The sequence below is a fragment of the Melozone crissalis genome, unplaced genomic scaffold (genome assembly GCF_028551555.1).
Source record: "Melozone crissalis strain CALT ecotype California unplaced genomic scaffold, PUWL_Pcris_2 ptg000018l_1, whole genome shotgun sequence".
Lineage (NCBI taxonomy): Eukaryota > Metazoa > Chordata > Aves > Passeriformes > Passerellidae > Melozone > Melozone crissalis.
The window spans coordinates 29,455,000-29,473,562 of NW_026535796.1; the positions used below are offsets into that span (position 1 = coordinate 29,455,000).

General features: G+C 35.6%; 1 protein-coding gene across 2 annotated transcripts in view; it reads right to left on the reverse strand.

Moving 5' to 3' along the window:
• The window catches only part of PRKD1 (protein kinase D1), a 116,121-nt gene that overhangs the window by 36,034 nt on the left and 61,524 nt on the right, over positions 1–18,563 (reverse strand). Inside the window, exons 3-5 of one of the 2 annotated variants that reach the window (XM_054275348.1) lie at positions 6,798–6,929; positions 5,948–6,108; positions 3,205–3,228 (exon numbers count right to left, since the gene is read on the reverse strand). In XM_054275348.1, the coding sequence (XP_054131323.1) occupies positions 3,205–3,228; positions 5,948–6,108; positions 6,798–6,929 (317 nt within the window). The remainder of the gene's footprint in view (positions 1–3,204; positions 3,229–5,947; positions 6,109–6,797; positions 6,930–18,563) is intronic. The other variant, XM_054275349.1, reaches the window with a different exon arrangement.

The following is an 18,563-nucleotide window of genomic DNA, read 5'->3' on the forward strand; positions in this document are numbered from 1 at the left end:
GCTAATAAAAAGGGGAGACAAAGCACACATGATGACTCAAAGGTATCACTGCCAAATTATAGTTCAATACAAAACCCTTAAGATAGTCTTTGCACCATTCTGATTTGTCCTACCATATAAAATCTTGGGGTTTTTCCCCCCCCAATGCCTGTATAAATGTGACCCATCTGTCACTGTCTACATACCATCCTTACCAAATCGGGGATAACTGACATGTCTTTAGGCTTAACCATAGACACTGGTTTGGAAAGTTTTGGGTCTCGACAGAGGAGATATAGACAAACCTACTAGATGAGGCCTGCAGTAAGTCTGGGGGCAGTACTATGTTACCAAAACAAAATAACAAGATAATATATTAGAAGGGAGGGCAAGCACCATTGAACACACCTAGACCAGGTAATGGCAGATAAAAGGTTGTGCTGATTCCAATTATTCCTCAAAATAATGTTTTGAGATCTTTTACCAATCCACAATAACCCCAATAATCATGAATGATGTCTCAGAGATACAACAGGGAAGTGAAATGTGTGCTGCAGCATTTGGCAATTTTCAATATTGCTAGTACTTAGAAACTACAAGAACCTAGCTCCTAATTTTCCTTAGATGTACCACTTTGAATATCATAGATATGCACCACTTCAAGAGAATTACATTTGAAATACTTCTTGATTTTGACTTTTAATTTGTTTAACTATTTTAAGTTATTGTAAAAAGGCAAGAAAATTTAAAAATACATAAAAGATTGTGGAATTAATCAAAATTCCTATATTCAATTTTCAGTGACCGATTCACTGAGTTCTCGATTCTTAGTTCTGTTTAGTGCATGACCCTGCATTCACCTGATGCATCTGACACTAATCAGTTTAATTACTCAAAGCCTCTATTTCACCTTCTATTATATTTAAATAAACTCTAGATTTTGGAGCAAACTCCAGGAGCTCTATCTTTAGGGGTTTTTATTAAACATATGGGCACAATGAAAGCAAATTCCCATTCAGACACAGAGGAATGTGCAGTGTGTATCACTGGAGCATGGAAAGATAACTTGAGGGTGAAAAGAATAAACATAACAGAACAGTATTAATTCACAGTTAACTCAAGTGCCTTCAAAAGAAAATATTAATTTTGCCTTTGAGGATCTTTGGTCTAATGAACTCTACTTCAGCCATTAGAAAAGGACTTATAATTAGAAGTGGTTTAAGGCACCAAGATGCCCTCAGCTGCAACACCCCAGCTCTTTCTTATTCCCTCCCTCAAGGGCCTTTTTTTTCCAGTTCAGTGAGCTGGGGAGGGAGTCCCTGCACAAGACTGTAGGGGCTGAACTTGGAAAAGGAGATGCATCTTCTGCAGGAGAGTGGAAAACAAAGGCTTCTTAGAGTGGCTATTTCTGAGTCACTGGCAACAAGGACTCCTTATTTCAGTGGGCCAAGACAAAAGGGCATCTCTATTAAGTGTTGTGTGTGAGGGAAGAAAGAGAAAATGGCTACCCACGACTCAAGAAAATTCCCTCCCAGAGCATCTTCTGTCCTAGTTCTGCAGAATCACTCTTCTATATATAGCCAAAAAGCCTCAAGCCAGCTCTGCTTATAACAAATCTACAGAGGCAAGCTGCACCTGGTGCTTTGTATTCTGTCAGTGATACAAAAGTAGCCTTTTCAACTAAAACTATATACATTTTAAATTTTAAATTATTTAGCAAAAAAGAACTGTAAATCCTGATTCTTCATCAAAAAGCAAAGATAATATGTAACATTCCACTTACCTATGCCCCATGAGACACATCACTCCTATTTTAAAAACAAAGCTCAGCTAGACTTTTTCTGAAAAATCACTTCAAGTGTGTTTATAAAATGACCTTACTATGTTTGTTACTTCTAGAACAGAAAACTTCCCAAAATAATGGAAACATATATTAAAAAATAGAAATAAAATACTATTGTGTCATATAAATATAGTTTGAAGCAAAACCATAGATAGCTAACATCTTTTCACAAGAAGAATACAATTTTGTTTTTCCTCCAAATACCTTTTTTTTTCCACGCCTATCTTTAATTACTGCTACTTTAGGGTAAACCACCATCATCCAGATTGGTGGACTCATCATTTATCAGACTGTATTTAGAACACAATTATCTTAGATGTTACAAAAACTGGTTTATATATACATGCTTGTATTGCTTTATGGATATTCTGTGGAGCTGGAATTCTGGGCCACACAGTAAGAATGTATGTGTTTTAGGAAGAAATAGAAACCTCATCCCTGCAAGTGTTCAGTCGGGCTTTGAGCAATTGCTCTAGTGGAAGATGATCCTAACCATTGTAGAGAGTTGGAAACATAGGATCTGTAAGGTCCCTTCCAACCTAAGCCATCCTATCATTACAGGAAATAAAGTTATTTACTTCAAAGAAATAGTTGTTTGGCCACGGAAATCTTCATTTTAGCACAACAAAACATTCCTCAGACTAACTATGTTGTATTTCTAAAATGTAGTGTTTTTAACATGTGCATCCCAAATACATGCTGCAAGGGAAAGATGCCAACACTTCTTAGTTTCGAAAGCTTTTGAAACTTTAAACAAACCAAACTTCTTTAAAAAATCCAAACTGAAAGTCAAAGAGAGCAACCTTTGAAATGAATCACCCACTTAAATTTTTTTTTTTATTTAGACTTGATACTCTTTTTATATAGAGCTGTAACTTATTTGTACAATGTTCATGGCTATTTCCACAGAAATATAGAATCCCGCACTATTTGTGGTTTTTTTTAAATTAAAAAAAAAAAAAATTTAATTCCACCACAGTCTGAAAGAAAGAGCTGTCCCAGTGGTAGTATGCTGTATGCTGGTGAGCATTTGAATGTGAGGTTTGTTTCAGCTTAAAAATAAAATGTTTATTTTCTACTCCAGCAAATTACCAAGTCCCGAAAGTGAAGGCAATTTTTTTCCCCGTGTGTTACTACAATATAAAATAAGGCTTCAGTCTAACCAATGACCTCTTTGATGCCAACCAAATGCAAAATTCACTTTTCTATTGAAATATTTTAATGTTTACTAATTTTACTGTTTAGCATAAGAATTAAGATCTTCACTCTGGAATCTGGACTTAAGAAATCTGATTTAATTCCTGCATGCCTTCAAATTCATACTGATAATCATAAAAGAGGATGCTGCTAATAGCATGGTAGGGAGTAAATTCAGTACATACCTCATAGCCAGGGCTGACAGGAGACTGACAGGTAGTTGGAAAGAAGAAAAAAAACAGAACAAAGAAATAAGGGGGAGAAAAAGACAGAAAATAATGTTATTTTAGAAGCAAGCATGAATGTGGGAACATATTATACTCTCATTCTTTTTTATAGAATAAATGCTTAAAACAGCATTTGAGCTGAGACATAAAAATCTGGGTTGCATTGTATCCTCCTAGCTCTACTTTGTTTTTAGTATTTCTTTTGATGAGTATTATACTACTAAGTTAAGAATCAAAAGATTTTATTCTTTGGAGGTAGATTTTTAAAGCTGTACTAAAATATAGTCCCCATTCAATTTTCAGCTCAAATGAAACTTTTTTTGGCTAATGAAAACATTTATACCCAAACTTAAACTGTTTCTGTGGTTCCCTATGCAAGGATAATTAAAGTATAGGTACATTTTACATTATTCCACACTACCCTGCCTCAAAGATTTTTAGATTACAAAATTTCAAACAACAGGACATAACTTATTCACTTTATACATGCTATTTTTCCAGAAGGCAGGTTTACATGCTGTGTCTCCTATCAGGTGCACACAGCATGAACAAAAAAATAAGAAACAACTCAGTTTGATAATTACATCTTCTATCAAAGATCTCCAGAAATTATTCTTTCTCAACTGCTCTGACTCTACATGGTAATTAGGGGTAAAAATACATTTATTTTAGTCCTATTTGAAGAACTGATAGCTATAACAGAGATTATAGTTTGTTAGCAGTGATTCAAGTAACACATCAATATTATTAATGAATGGTACACTTTTATGAACAAAGCTGATGTTTTTCAGTATATTCACACAGACTGTAGAAAAATGAAAGACATTCCAAAGTGCATGGTTTGTTTGGCATCACCATATGAACTGCCATAAAACTTATAAGCACTGTAGAAGAAATGAGTCCAAAGGACAGACTTGGTACATGAGAACTGACAAAGCTTATGCCAATTAAAAAAAGCAGGGTGGGAGGACAGGAATGGAAATACATTTAAAGGAAAAAAACTAAACAGAAAAAAAGACATATAGAAGCCATGTGTTAGAGCATTTCCAAAAACCTGGTAAATGATACCAGGATTTCATGAAATAAAAGTGAGATAAGAAAACTACTTGATTTCTCCAGGCCCATCCCTTCACCTACTACAAATATATTTTCTTTGGGCATGCATGTGTGTGAGCACGTGTGATGTTCTGAATCATCAACACAGGGACTCCAATGTTTACAAGGTCTCAGAGAAGTACAGCCTGCAGTATGGACAATACTTACTGCATCTCTTCACTGGCAATTTTAATACTGTCAAACATTTTGAAACATATAGCTTTGCAAAACAGGTGTTTTGTATAAGAATGTGTCAGCAAACAAAACAGTCATACATCTTAAAATGTTTTCAAATTGAAAAATTTTTGCTACATTTTAACTGTACAGTGAAGTGAATATTTATAGACGGTATACCAGGATGCTCACTCATACAATTGTTAAGAAATTTTTTTTAAAGATGAGATCAGAATTAGGGCCAGTCTTCCTCAAAATTTTCTGTCTTGGCCTAAGTAATTTCTGACACAACCTGCTGAGAATTATGATTAATCCGTAAACATTTGTTGCTGTAGTTTGCAGAACTTAAGCACCTTACTCATTTATGCAGCTTTTCAATTAAAAATAAAGATTCATAATGTTAACCTTAATTTCCAAGTAGCTTTAGACTAATGATAATCAGTAGCATAAGTACATAATTATGGTTCATAGATGGTACTGCATCTAACACCATGTCTACATAATTTGCAATAGTGTCCTTTTAGTATGTCAAGTTTAATAAGTTTAATATTCTAATTGAGAGGAAAACATGATAATTGTTGTGTGTACTTATAAATTCTTTCCTCTCTTTTAAACCTTAAGGTTTTCAAAACCTTCACTTAGCAGTGGATTCATTTATATACTATGTAAAATCTTAACTATTCAAGTATATTATGACCATAAGTGCTAAAAAGAATAAACATGGTATAAATAAAAAATAGGTACCATTGTCATTTACTCCAATCAACATTTTGCTTTCCTTTCAGAAAACTAACATATAAATGAATATACAAGTACACCATATATTTATGTGCTTTTGTGTATACTGTATACCTATATATACCTCTACACATCTAAATACAGACATATAAATACATTCACCACAAAGAGCCATTTAAGGATCTAATGGAGATTTCTGCCACTTTCTTCTGAACACCCAGAAATATGCGAAATACACAGGCTCCAAGTAATTAATGACAGACCTGACTGTGACAGACACCCAGTTTAGTGCTGTGGTGTCTGGGTCACAGTGCTCTAATGAGGCAAACCTTTCCTATTCAATAAGCCAAGGGAAATAATGGCCCGATACAGAAGAAATTCAACAACTAGTTCCAGAAGAGATTCTTCAAGATCCAGCTACTTATTTAGCATGGGTGGCAGCTTTAGGCCTTTAAAAATAACCTAATTCTTGACAAGTGAGGAGACTCCTGGGAGTATCAGAAGTGACACATACCTTAAACCCACATACCTTAAGGTGGTGACCTCCCTTTTACGTCAAGATGCCTTCCCTTAATTTATAATTTACATACCACCCTCCTCTGTAGTCTGTAACAGGCAAAACCAGATTCTACAGCACCAAATATCATTGTTTCTCAGCTCCTCCCATGGCCTCTACAGCTAGGGAATCCCATACCAGAAGGGGTTCATCTGAGGCGCTGAGTGAGGGCTCTGCAGACACTGTCCGAATGGTGCTGGCCCCTGTCAGGGACACATTTGACAGGCGTCTTTTCCGTACACCACTGCAGTTGTTGGGGATTTTAAATGCACATCTCTTATGGTAGTTCAGACCACATCCTGAAAAGAGAAATTTAAAACCATCCCATTATGGTTTACTAATCAAAAAAGCAAGTAATTTTGGATTTTTCAAGAACAACACAAATTCAAAACCATTAGCCTTAAATTTGATGAAACTTTTCCCTCTACCCTGCTCTTTTATTCTACACATTGTTAGAGAGACAATCTTATCAGCTCCAAATAGATACATCTACAACCAGTGGTTTTTCTCTGATTTTTCAAAATCTATGGTCTCAAAGTGCAGGAAATTTCCATGACCAGCACTTGGAAGGTAAGGAAGTCTCACTGCAAATGGTATATTCTATTGGATTTAGTCTACCAGAAGTCAAACAGGTGTGGCAAAGTGAGAAAACTTAGCTATTACAACTTCATATGAATTGACAGTAATTTCAGTTAAATAATCTGAATTACTGCGAGACACAGGCTCATTAAAAATTGTAAGGAAAGAGTAAGACATGCAGCCTTTTCTTAAAACTACATATCAACCAAAGATTTTTACACTCAAGGTTACAGAGCCACATCTAAGATGCCTCAGAGCAGTCAAAAAGATAAGTTCTTTAATCAGTTAACTCCTTTGACAGGTCTTACTGTCTCCAACTAATTTAAAAGCAGCATTAGACACAACACAGAGAAGTAGAATGGAAAAGTCTCTTCTTTAGACTGAAAAATTACATCTCACTGCTGCTTACCTTCACATTTGAGTCCCTGACGCACCAGCCCCCAGAGCATCTCTCCACAATGGTCACAGAAGGCTGGAGCCCGGTAGGAATGAACAAACAGAGCATGGGGCCGGATTTGGAAGTCTTCAAATGTAGCAGAAGCTATAGCAGTAAGATCATACACAAAATTAACATAAATAAGAAGTAACATAACTACTCTTCTTCACTTATTAGGTACTTCACCACAGAACAATGCAAAACTCCTTTTGGCCACTATGATGCTGAACCTTGGATTTGGAATTGTTCACTGCATAATATTTTGAAGATAAAAAGAGTGAAGATATGCCTTCATACTACAATGACCACTGGAAAAAGCTTAAAGCTGCATTTACAAACCTGCAGCAATGACATCTCTGACAACATTTTTCCAATCAAACACAGGAGTATAACAGCATATCAACATTTACCAAAATTGTCACAGTTCAATCAAACGTCAGAAATTTTTCAAAATACTCTTTTACAGGCTTTACTCACTACACTTTCAAGGTGCATGTACATAAAATAAACTGAACACATCTAGTACAGAAATACTGCAAGGTTTTTTTGACAAATGGAAGTGCATCTAAAATAGTCTGTTTCTGCTGATCACTTGGTATAATTACTTCAGCAGGTTATGTTGGTATCAGTGAATTGATCACACAAGTTAAAAAACATATATTAGAGCTTAAGAACAAAACATGTAATGATATACCCAAATTTCAATAGAGAAAAAAAACCTTGCAGGGCAGCCTGGAAGATGGTTGTGCCTTTCTTACAAAGTGACATGAGCCTGCAACTCATGGTGTAACAGCTGCAAAAGTTAGAGGGGCTAGTTAAAGGCACTAGCAAAACTTTAAAAATAACCAAAATGTTTTTTAAACTATTTATAACACAGAGACAGTACCACAACACTTTTAAAAACAGACTTAAATGAAATATTTTCCTTTTCTTATTATCTTAAACATATGTTAGATAGTCTAAAGAAATATCTGTCAAATGTTGTAAATACTAATCACATATGCAAACATTTGATCTCATTTAGATTGCCATTTAAACAAGTTATTTGTGTGCTTACTCTTCACTGATATCAGAGTGAATGCAATAGGCATGTAGGCATTTAACAGCAATACTTACTCTTTCAACAGAAATATATTCCTGATTTGCAATTGACAGAAAGAGAGAAAAAACCCCAACCAAACTAACAAAAAACAACAACAACAAAAAAACCCCACCCAAAAACCAAAACAACCCTTCCCCCACCCAGCCCTGGTTTTTAATGGTTCAATTCAGAGGAAATCCTAGAAGACACAAGTACCCTGGCTTCCTACTTTGTCTACTAATGAAAAGAGAACCAAAAATCTGCATACTGATCAAGAAAACATTTTTAACTAACAAGAAGAGGGCATCAATAAAGACTTATATCCTGGTCTCAGTTGCTTCTCTGCAAAAACCTGCTACTCTTTTCCAAAAGTGTCCACAGAAAAATAAGTTTCTAGTCTCAACCAGTCTTGAGATCTATTAATAAAAGTATTCAGAATACCACCCCAAAAGTAGGATCCAATCATTCTAATCATATCAAACTTCACTTTTTCAAAATGTTTTTACTAGAACAATGCAAGTCATTTAACAGTTTGTTTGCTTCAGGATTTCCCTTTCTTCTCTCAGCATTATATCATAAAAAGCTATATTACAAAATTTTACCTAATTCATAACACTAGGACCTCATAAAATAGTCCAACATATTAGAAATATCCTGAAACGAAATTAAATAGTTTTGTATTTATCTAAAAATGTTAGGTAAGGCATATTTTCCACTCAAGGGCTTTCAAACATTTGTTCAAATATATTATTTTTCCATTTTTTTTTCCATACTACAGTGGTCTACTATAAAACACAGCTCCATCACAGAATGGGTTGGGTCTGGAATACACCACAGTAGGTCTTCTGGTCCAACTTCCCTGCTCAAGCAGGGTCATCCTAGAGCACATGGCACAGGATTGCTCCAGATGGTTCTTGAACATCTCTGGGGTGGGAGACTCCTCAGTCTCTCTGGGCAATCTGTTCCAGTGCTCGGTCACCTGCACAGTAAAGAAATTCCTCCTTATATTCAGGTGGAACTTCCCATGCATCGGTTTTTGTGCATCACCTCTTGTCCTAATGCTTGGTACCACCAAAAAGAGCCTGGTTCCAGCTTCTTGACACCCTCCTTTCAGAACACATTTTAGATGTTGAACAGATTTCTTGTGATTTGACTTTAGGACTTAAGAGTGAATCATCTTTTTGTGGACAATGACAGATATTTTTTTGCACTCCAACCAAATCAAAGAATATTTTGGAAGGGTCAAGCACTCAAAGGTTCAAAATATATTTCGATGCTATTAAAATACAAACATACATTTGCATATTTCACTTGTACAAAGAAAACAAAATACAGGCATATTAACTTCCTTCTTTAATTTCATATTGAAGATAGGAATTCAGACAACACCTTCCCAGTAGATCACTGATCCATAAGGCTCAAGAAGGATTTCTTTTTCAGGGCCTCTATTACCACCAGCATGCAGCCACAGGAGGAAAAGTTGTTCCAGTCAGGCAGCAGACACCTCTCTGGTCCTACCACGTACGGGTACCAACTGAGCTGTGAGAGGTCAGCAGGTGGGTAAGATCAAACTATAGATGCAAATCATACTGACCCTTGATAATTCACTTCCTCTTCTCTAGTCTGGTCTATGAAATCATGATATATATGAGATGAAGACATGGTCTTCATAATTTTGGAAACTCCTGTCACACAACACACTACAACACGCTACGACATCTGCTCAGGAACTCAACTATAAACATATCACTAAGCCTTCCCATCTCTCCACTTATCTCCTTCAGACTTTCCATCTGGAGTTTCGAGCCTCATCTCTTCTGTTCCAGGCTTTTGTTCATGGATTTTGCATAGCATATTTACCTACAGCTTTATGAACAATATTGTGATTTACATCTCTGATTCTTTGCAAATGAAATGATCATGGAAAAAATATGTACACATGTACATAGGAGCCTTTTCAAGGATACAGACCAAAACTGGAACACAATGCACTACCACCTTCCAATACAACTGCAATGCACCCTTCTTTGCTACTGTGTCTCTATCTTAAATTTATATGTGGAAATATAAAATCAAGAAGCTGATGGAAACAAGATACTCAGTGAGTATGCACTGCTCTCCTAGGAGAAGACAAGGAAGACTCTACTATTAACACCCTCAAGACATGATAGCCATGAATTTTGATAACATTTATGTGCATTTTAGAGATGTACACTTTTTGCTCATAAAAACAGATTTTCCTGAGGTTGTTTCTATAAACATACAAGTAACAACCAAACCACTATTAAAACAAGAGATATGTACAATGAAAATAGTCCACATTTCAAACTAGCAAAGGAGTTACGTATCTAAGCTCATGACAATTGCATTGAATAACCTAACATTATGCCTGTATTCAAGTTCTATTTTGAATCAACAGTGCTTACTAAATTGGAAGACTGGAGAGGAGTTGTACATTGATTTACTGGGTGGTTTTACAAATAGTATGAACAGTGCACCAAAACCACAAAAAGCCTGATAAAAATCAGTAACTCAGTTAACTTCAATTAGTTTAATAATTTAGATAATGGATTAAAAACATATTATCTTGAAACAGCTTTAAAAAACTGGAGATTGTGAGAAGTATATATTCTTTCCCCTGTAGAAGCAAACCTGAAATCAAAATCTCCCATGAGTAGTTTTGCCCTAGAAAGTGATTTATAAATTAAGTCCTCCTTTCAAACTTCTTCCTATCATCTAGTCAGTCAACTTTTTTAAAATTACATATCTAGGAAACCTTTCATATAGCCATTAATGTTCAAAGCTTCAAACTTCAGAATATTCCTGTTATTCACTGAAAAAAAACCCTAAAACAAAAGCCCTGCTGATGAAGAGAAAGATATGGGGTTTTTTTTGCAAATTAAATTGAGGCTTTTATTGGTAAAAACCTTCTGTAATCAGGCTACCCTTTTGCTTTGACAGTGTATTGATGGGGTGAAGACAATATTGTGGCTGTATGTAAAATTGTGCTGTAAAAAAAGGGAGGCCTCCAAATATGGCTATAAGCACATCCTAAAAAACTTAATTACTCTGCAGAAAAGTTTTCAATTTTATGTCCTTAATATGACACTGTTGCACTGTTAACTCTCAGATTACCTTATCATCATTGATTTAAGCTTTCCTAGTATCACCAAAACACAGGCATTGAAACTGCAGCAGTTGTGACAAGACTATTTCATCAGGTCTGTTAATGACCTGGCTGTTAATGGCTAGTACTCCTTGTTCTGGGCTCGGTAGCAGACCCATCATTCAGCACAGCTGGAAAGTAAAACACTGCAAGTCAGAGAGGCAAGGTCTTGCATTCAGAAAGAGGCAAATGATTTACTTCACCATTCTGTGCTCCAAGTCCAAAAGCACTCTGAACTATAAGCAGAGGTGAGATCCTGCTATTATCAGTAACAGAGCTTCACATAATGGCCACTGTCATCTTGCATCCCTGCCTCTCATGGCAGAAGAAACCATCAATAACAAGACTAGCAATATCTTGCAGCTAGAAAAAGCAGGCATTCTCCTGCTACCTTCTCCCATTTGGAATGCATTTAAGAGTAATGTATTCTGTTGAGTTCCTGCAGGCATTTGTAACTTGAGTCCTTACTTACAAGAAGTGCTGGCATCCATCACTTAAAAAATTAATATAACTCACAACTATACACTACTAAACTTCAGGCACTGGTTAAACAATAACAATTAATGACTGAGTATACAGCTCAGCTGGACTAAGAGAAAGGAAACCATTTTATTTTTTTCAATGTTCCAATCCTGGCAATCAAATACAGTTTGAGTTTCCAGAGTCTCATTTAAGTTAGCAGAGTTCTGGCAGTTCATACAGACCAAAGACTCCATATCTGATCTTCATCCTAAAATGTGAATTAAAAACTAAACTAACTACTTTCTAAATTATATACATGTGTACATTTATAATAATTCTGTTTCTTTATTTGTTCTGCTTTGAAGTAGGGCAACTTTAATATGGAAAATTTGAATCCTTTCTGGATACAAATGTGAGTTTTTTACCACTCTAGATCTTACATACAGGGAAAATCCTTCTAATACAATAAATTTCATTTTGTTTTCTTTACCTATTATTGCTTTATCCCAATGCTTTAGGTAAAAACAGTTCTAATTATGAATGGTAAATTGACATGCAGATAGGAAGTGGGGACAGAGGTACATTTTCAGAACTGAATTTGGAGCTCTTGAGCAGAAGCCTGCTACTTTCTATATGCAACTAGTACAGGCTGCCTGCAATTTTTTCATAATACCCAGACTAACAAAAAGCTGCATGTCCTCAATCCTCCAGTGACAGAGATGCAAGAAACAGAATCACCTGCTACAAGGCTGATAACATGCTGTGCTGCTGCACCTGGACCATTTAAGTTGGAAACATGAGGGGTGCCCAGAAAGCCATGGAAAAGGAAAATAAAGGTCCCAAAAAGAAACAGTAATGACAGAAAGAAGGGGAAGATGCTGGAAATAGGGGAAGATCCCAGAGATCAGAGAGAGATGGAAGCCAGAGAACCTCCACAATAGTTTTGATCAATGATGCCCAAGGTTGGTAGCTGCAAGTGGTGGCTCAGCACGAACAAACAAGACTTTGTGCCCAGCCTTCCCTGGCCAGCAGCCACCTCCTTACTGAGGGGCAGTGGGAAGCTGGCAAATGTAAGGCTGAGAAGGGAGCAAATGAGCCAGCATGGGAGGCATCCAACTAAAGCTCTCATCTCCTTCCTTCTTAAGTCCCAGTATCCAGATTCACTATGGGCTGTTGTTTACACTGTCTTATCAGTGACGTGAGATTTAACTAATAAACTGAAGGGGACAATAAAAAATTTGCAAGCATTTGTCCAGTGCTAGCTGAGAATTTAAAGGAATGATAATAAAAGATTAATATTTATGAGTCAATGTGATTCATCTGTACACTCTGAATTTTTGAAGTTCGATTTTTATGTACTTTTATTTGTTTGTGAATGATTTCACAGTTTCAAATCTACAAACTATATAGCTCACTAGGTTTAAGTTCATTTGAAATCTCATCACACAATTCTTTCATTATGGATTTACCCATTTCTCATCCAAGTGGAAAAAACAGCAATACCTTACTTCACAGCTTCAGGCCCTGTTAATCACAAAACACTGCAAAGGTATCAATTTAGCATAGGAAACAAAATTAAATACTCTGCAGGTTTACTAGAGCTACTGATGCAGTGTTAAAAAATGATTCTGACTACTGGCATTAAGGAGCAACCCCAACTGAAAAAAAATTAAAAAGGCTCTTGCTCCTTTTCCATGCTCTGACTAATCTATTATCTTAAAGTAAATGCTGTGAGTCTCTTACATTTTTATTTGCTCTGACTTTTTTTAAATGATCTTCACAGTTATTTTCCAAGGATTCTGAAAAAAAGCTCAAAAAGAAGAGGTGCTCAAAAAGAATTAACAGAACTTGTAAAACATATTTAATTCCCACAAGTTTCTTCCATAAAAGGTTAAGATTTTTTTTGTTATATGGTGAATAAATGCTACTGGCTAAAAGCATAGCAGAATTTAAAGTACAATCAGTACAATCTTATGTTGAACTCAGTAAGGAATGAAAGAACCACCTCTGCATATATTAAGTTATTTTTAACTATACTGTTACCTATCTGCAAAGGTTTAGATATCTTTTAGAATTACCCCAAGAATTTATAAACATATCCCATTACAGAACAAATACAAGTGGGTTGTTTTGGGTTTTGGTTTTTTTTGCATAGTTCTATTGGATGTCCTGATGGGATGCACCCAGCAGTACTGAGGGAAGTGGTTGATGCCCTTGTGAGGCCAATCTCAACAACCTTTGAATGATCATGGAGATTGGGAGAAATGCCCAAATCCTGGAAGAAAGCAAATGTCATTTCCACCTTCAAGAAGGGAGAGAAAGAAGACCCAAGGGAACTAAATGCCAGACAGCCTCACCTGAAGCCTCTGAAAGGTGATGAAACAACAAATCCTAGTATGATCATTTCTGGAATATGCTTTAGTGTGTGTCTGATTAATAATGCTTTCTTAAGGTCTCAGATCTTTGATGAGACCATCAGAGGTATGGAACAGAAGCATGACTGTATATAACAATCCAATTTTCTCAGCCCCACTTGAATTTTTCTAGGATAACACTAGAAAAGGAAAAAGGGAAATTAAAAATTATAAAGAAATGCACAAAACAACATAACCTGGAAGAAATAAATTAATTATTTTTCTGAATTGTGGTTGATTTTTTAAAATTGTTTACAAAACTTCAATAATGAATCATCCTAGAAACACCTCCAGTGCCTAGCCAGGTAGATCAGAAGGTCAAAATTACATAAGTAAAATGTTTAGTTCCTCACTAAAGACAACAGAAGTGTTCGACTCACAACATGTTTACTCAATATTTCACCCATGCACATAAATAACTAGAAATTAACACTAGGAAATGGTGATACTAACACTCCCCATATGACATTCTGTGTTCAGTTGCTTTAAACAGCTGTGACAGATGAGGAAAACCTTTAGAGGCATGGAAGAGACTAACATATAAAGGGAGATTAAAAGACTGGAAGACTGGAATTGTTTTGTTTGGAGAGGAAATGAGTAAGAGTTTACTGGACTCAAGAAGCAGAGGAAGCAAAAAAAAAAAATCCAAAAAAACCACCAAAGAAAAAACCCCAAAACAAAAAAAAAAACCAACAAACCAGGAAACAAGCATAACTGCTGCGGAATAACCTTCTGCACTACCAAACTACAGTGAGAGGAGTCTTCATGTCCTAAGAAGCAGGAAAAGACTTCCAATCTTCTTTTTGGCAACAAGTCACATCTTAGCTATGTTAACAGAAACATTCTTGGGGCCTCTTTAAAAGTCAGAGCGAGCCAGATTTCAGCTGGAATGACAATATCTCCAGGCTTGAGTCACAGCTATCATCGAGATACAAAAACCAGCAGATTGCAATCTGTGGCAGTTACTGAGTTCCTACTCCTTGGTTGCCATTTCAAATTGTTATATTCCCCAGGGGAAGGAGGATTGGTTGTTTGTACTCAGGCCACTTTTAGCTACAAACCTCAAGCACTTCCTAGAAGATGTGTATCTTAGCACAAAGTGCTGCAAACACAATTTTTTGGAAATTACTATGAGACTGTATATTTCTATTTGCTCTTTCAAAATCAAAGCCAGCAGTCAGCCAAAGGAAATAAATTCAATTAGTTTAGCAGTGATATTGAAAGATATATTTTTTACATAAGCCATATTTGATTTGAAGCCTAGTGAAGTACTGAGTTATTGAGACAACAACTTCATAAAAACTAAAAAAAGCAGAGAGATCCCCCAAACACTAGATTTTTTTTCCTGACGTACATCTGAGCAGCGTAGAATACAATGTTGACCATGTATATAAGTTGTCTGATGCTATTCCAAGAGGGCAAGTTATTCCAAGTGGGTTACCCATTATTTTTCAATGTATTGAAGCATTTATAGCTACTCTCTCTGCAGGACCACTACTGTCATTTAACAAACACACTGATAGAAATGTTTCATCAAGCACATACTGGTCAAACAAACTATTGAATAAATCAATCTAACAAAGCCCTTTATGATAAATCAAAGAGTTTTCTGCTTAGCTGAGGAAAAGCTTGCTCCCCATTAAATTAGTAGCTAGCAAGAATTACCTACTGGGGAGGTAATTATTTGATGAAAGGGGATGGCGGCTGGTGAGGAAAAGAGAATTCTTTGAATAGTGGCAGTTTTATAATTAAAATCTGTGTTAGTAGCAAAAACAACTGGCAGAATATGAAGAACTGTGAAAAGGAGAAAAAAAGCTTATTGAAGGTTTCTTACCCAAATAGTTTAAAATATTTCAAAAAGAGATGATTTTTTTTTCCTTACATAAAACTTCAACTGAACATATAGCAGTGGTCTCCAAAGCAAGGTGCACACACCTCTGGGTGTGCAAAAGACAACCCATTAGGGTACAGAAAGAAAATCTTATAACTTCAGCTACATATATAAACTTTAAATAAATAAACACACACATATTGAAGGTATGTGCTTGAAGATTTTTAGTGATGACGTGCACAAAAAGAAATTTGGACTTTGCCACTGTATCTTTAAGAAAAGGTCAAATGCTATTAAAGACATATCCAGTGAAATAATTTATAGCTATATGCAAGTTTCACATACCATAGATGTGACGAAAGACTAAATAGTAAATAAATTTATAAAACAATAAACAGAGTCCTTCTATGAAAATATGGCTTTTATTACCATGCACTTTTTTCCACCAATGCCTTTTTAATTATGAGCCTTCCATTTGATTCCGAATGCTAATCAGATTATAGGATTGCATTGTAAATCTAAATGAGCACACAAATATCCATTAAAACATTGGACAACTTTTGCAGACTCCAGGTTTCATTCATCACCTGAAGTCTTTTGAGAAAGGATCAGCTGACATGGGGGCTTCAGCTGCTGAAGTATTAATCATGAATAACATATTGAGCTACTGTTACTAAGTGGATTGTGCTAAACTCAGTCAAAATTATAGTATCTAAAATCTTTTTTAAAAGGGTAAATGTGATATATATCATATTAAGAAAACTGAGAAAAAATTAATAAGAAAGGCAAAAAAATTGCCTCACTGAACTAAGAATACTTTAAGGAGAATAAAGGGTTTTTTTAAACTCCAGAGGCTTTGAAATAAAGACAGTATACAAATAAAATCAAGATTTTATTTGGTCCACTTTGGAAGTTGACAGGCTTATTTTTAAGACCTTAAGTGCAATTAATATAGCCAATCAGCTTCAATTACACCTTTCTTGAAAAGCCAGCTGTACAACTTATTGAGGTGAGGCCTGTTAAAGTGGGGTGACATGAATTATGTCTCTTTTCAGTGAAATCACATGACAGGAATACAAAAGGATAAGAATTACTGGATCAGACAAAAATGCAGTAAGCCTGGAATCCTATTTTGAAAGGGGAGTTCTCAAAGCAACATCAGCATTCTCTGAAGCAGAGAAGGTGACAAAGGTAGATGACACAAGGGCAGTGACATTACAAGCCATTTTCTGTTCCATTGCTACACCTGACACTTTACTCGTAATGCTTTCCAGATCATTCATTAATGTATTTAACAGCACAGACTTAAGTGCCTTGCTGGTAACCTACTTCCACTGTGAAAATAGCATGCACATCTACCCTTTGCTTCCTAAGTCATAAACAGTTATTTATCCATTTGAGCATTCACCCCGTTCTCTCATGAAAACATCATTTCTTTATGAGCATTTGGACTGAAAGTGTTTGCATTAAATCTGGAAAACCAAGTGAAATATCTCAAATGAACCAACAATTTAATTAAAGACCACACAAACCAAAAGTGTATTCTCTCAAAAGACCAGACAATTAGAGATGTATGAGGTTGGATGTTTGATCTATTAGGTAGCAGTGGAACAGTGACCTCTCATATACAGGCATTGTCCAGAAACTAACAATTAACACAGTTATATATGGAAAAAAAGACAATGACACCAACATAAACAAAAAAAGGAAACAATCTTTCAACTTCTGACAACTTCAAACAGTCATCTATCTGAAATTCATGACCCAAGAACAGTATTAGACTAATGAACAGTGAGGGAAACAAAATCAATCAACTTTAACCTAATCACGAATGAGCCTTACCTCTACAGAAATAACAAAAATGACATATAGAGAAAATTGAAAGGACACAAAGGAAGAATAATTGCTAAAGATTTAATCGCAGACAGAATAAAGATATTTGTATTTCTCAAGACACCAAAAAACTGCATGCTAAGATAGCCATGAAGGCACCAAGAGAATGATGCTCTCCAATCACAACAAAGCAAAATCACAAACTGCGACCAACTATATAAGTACTATAACATTATGTTCAGAGATACAATATCACAGTGTTTCATCTCAAGTTGAACTAACACTACTATCAACACCATGTGTTGATAAATGGCATTTTCTGTAATTCTACAGCTATAAACAGCTTTTATTCAGCCCAGTATATTTTATCATAGACAGTATATACTGTACTGAATCGAAATAAAAGGTCCACATCTAACAACCAGGTGATCTACCATCTATGTGGTATTAAAACAGAAACAGCTTCTTAACAAAAGCACTGGATCAATTCCTGCCCTCATCAGCTCAGCAAGGGAACGTAAAATAGCTGCTATTTGACTTTCTTGCTTCAGGAATCCTGCCAAGTTGAGCACAACTGGTCACAGCAAGCAGATGAAGTACATTCCACTAATTCACACAAGATGCTAACGTTTCCCTGTCTGCTTCCCAGCAGCAGACAAAAACCTCTTACATCTCAATGGAACTTTGCCCAGTAAAAACAAGATAGAATTTTTATAAACAAACCCATCTTAAAACTGTAAATATACAATTTTTTCCCTCTATGTCATGAATAGACTTGGCAAATTTACACAGCAGTTTTTAATAAACTTCATGAACAAGGTACAGAAGAGGACATACTATGTTGATAAAAACAAGTCTAAAGACATCTAAAGTAATTGTGTCCTTGAAGCCCTCAAAATCAAAACTCAAAAAGAGAATACAGATGTACAGAAGCACAGCAATCCTCATCTGT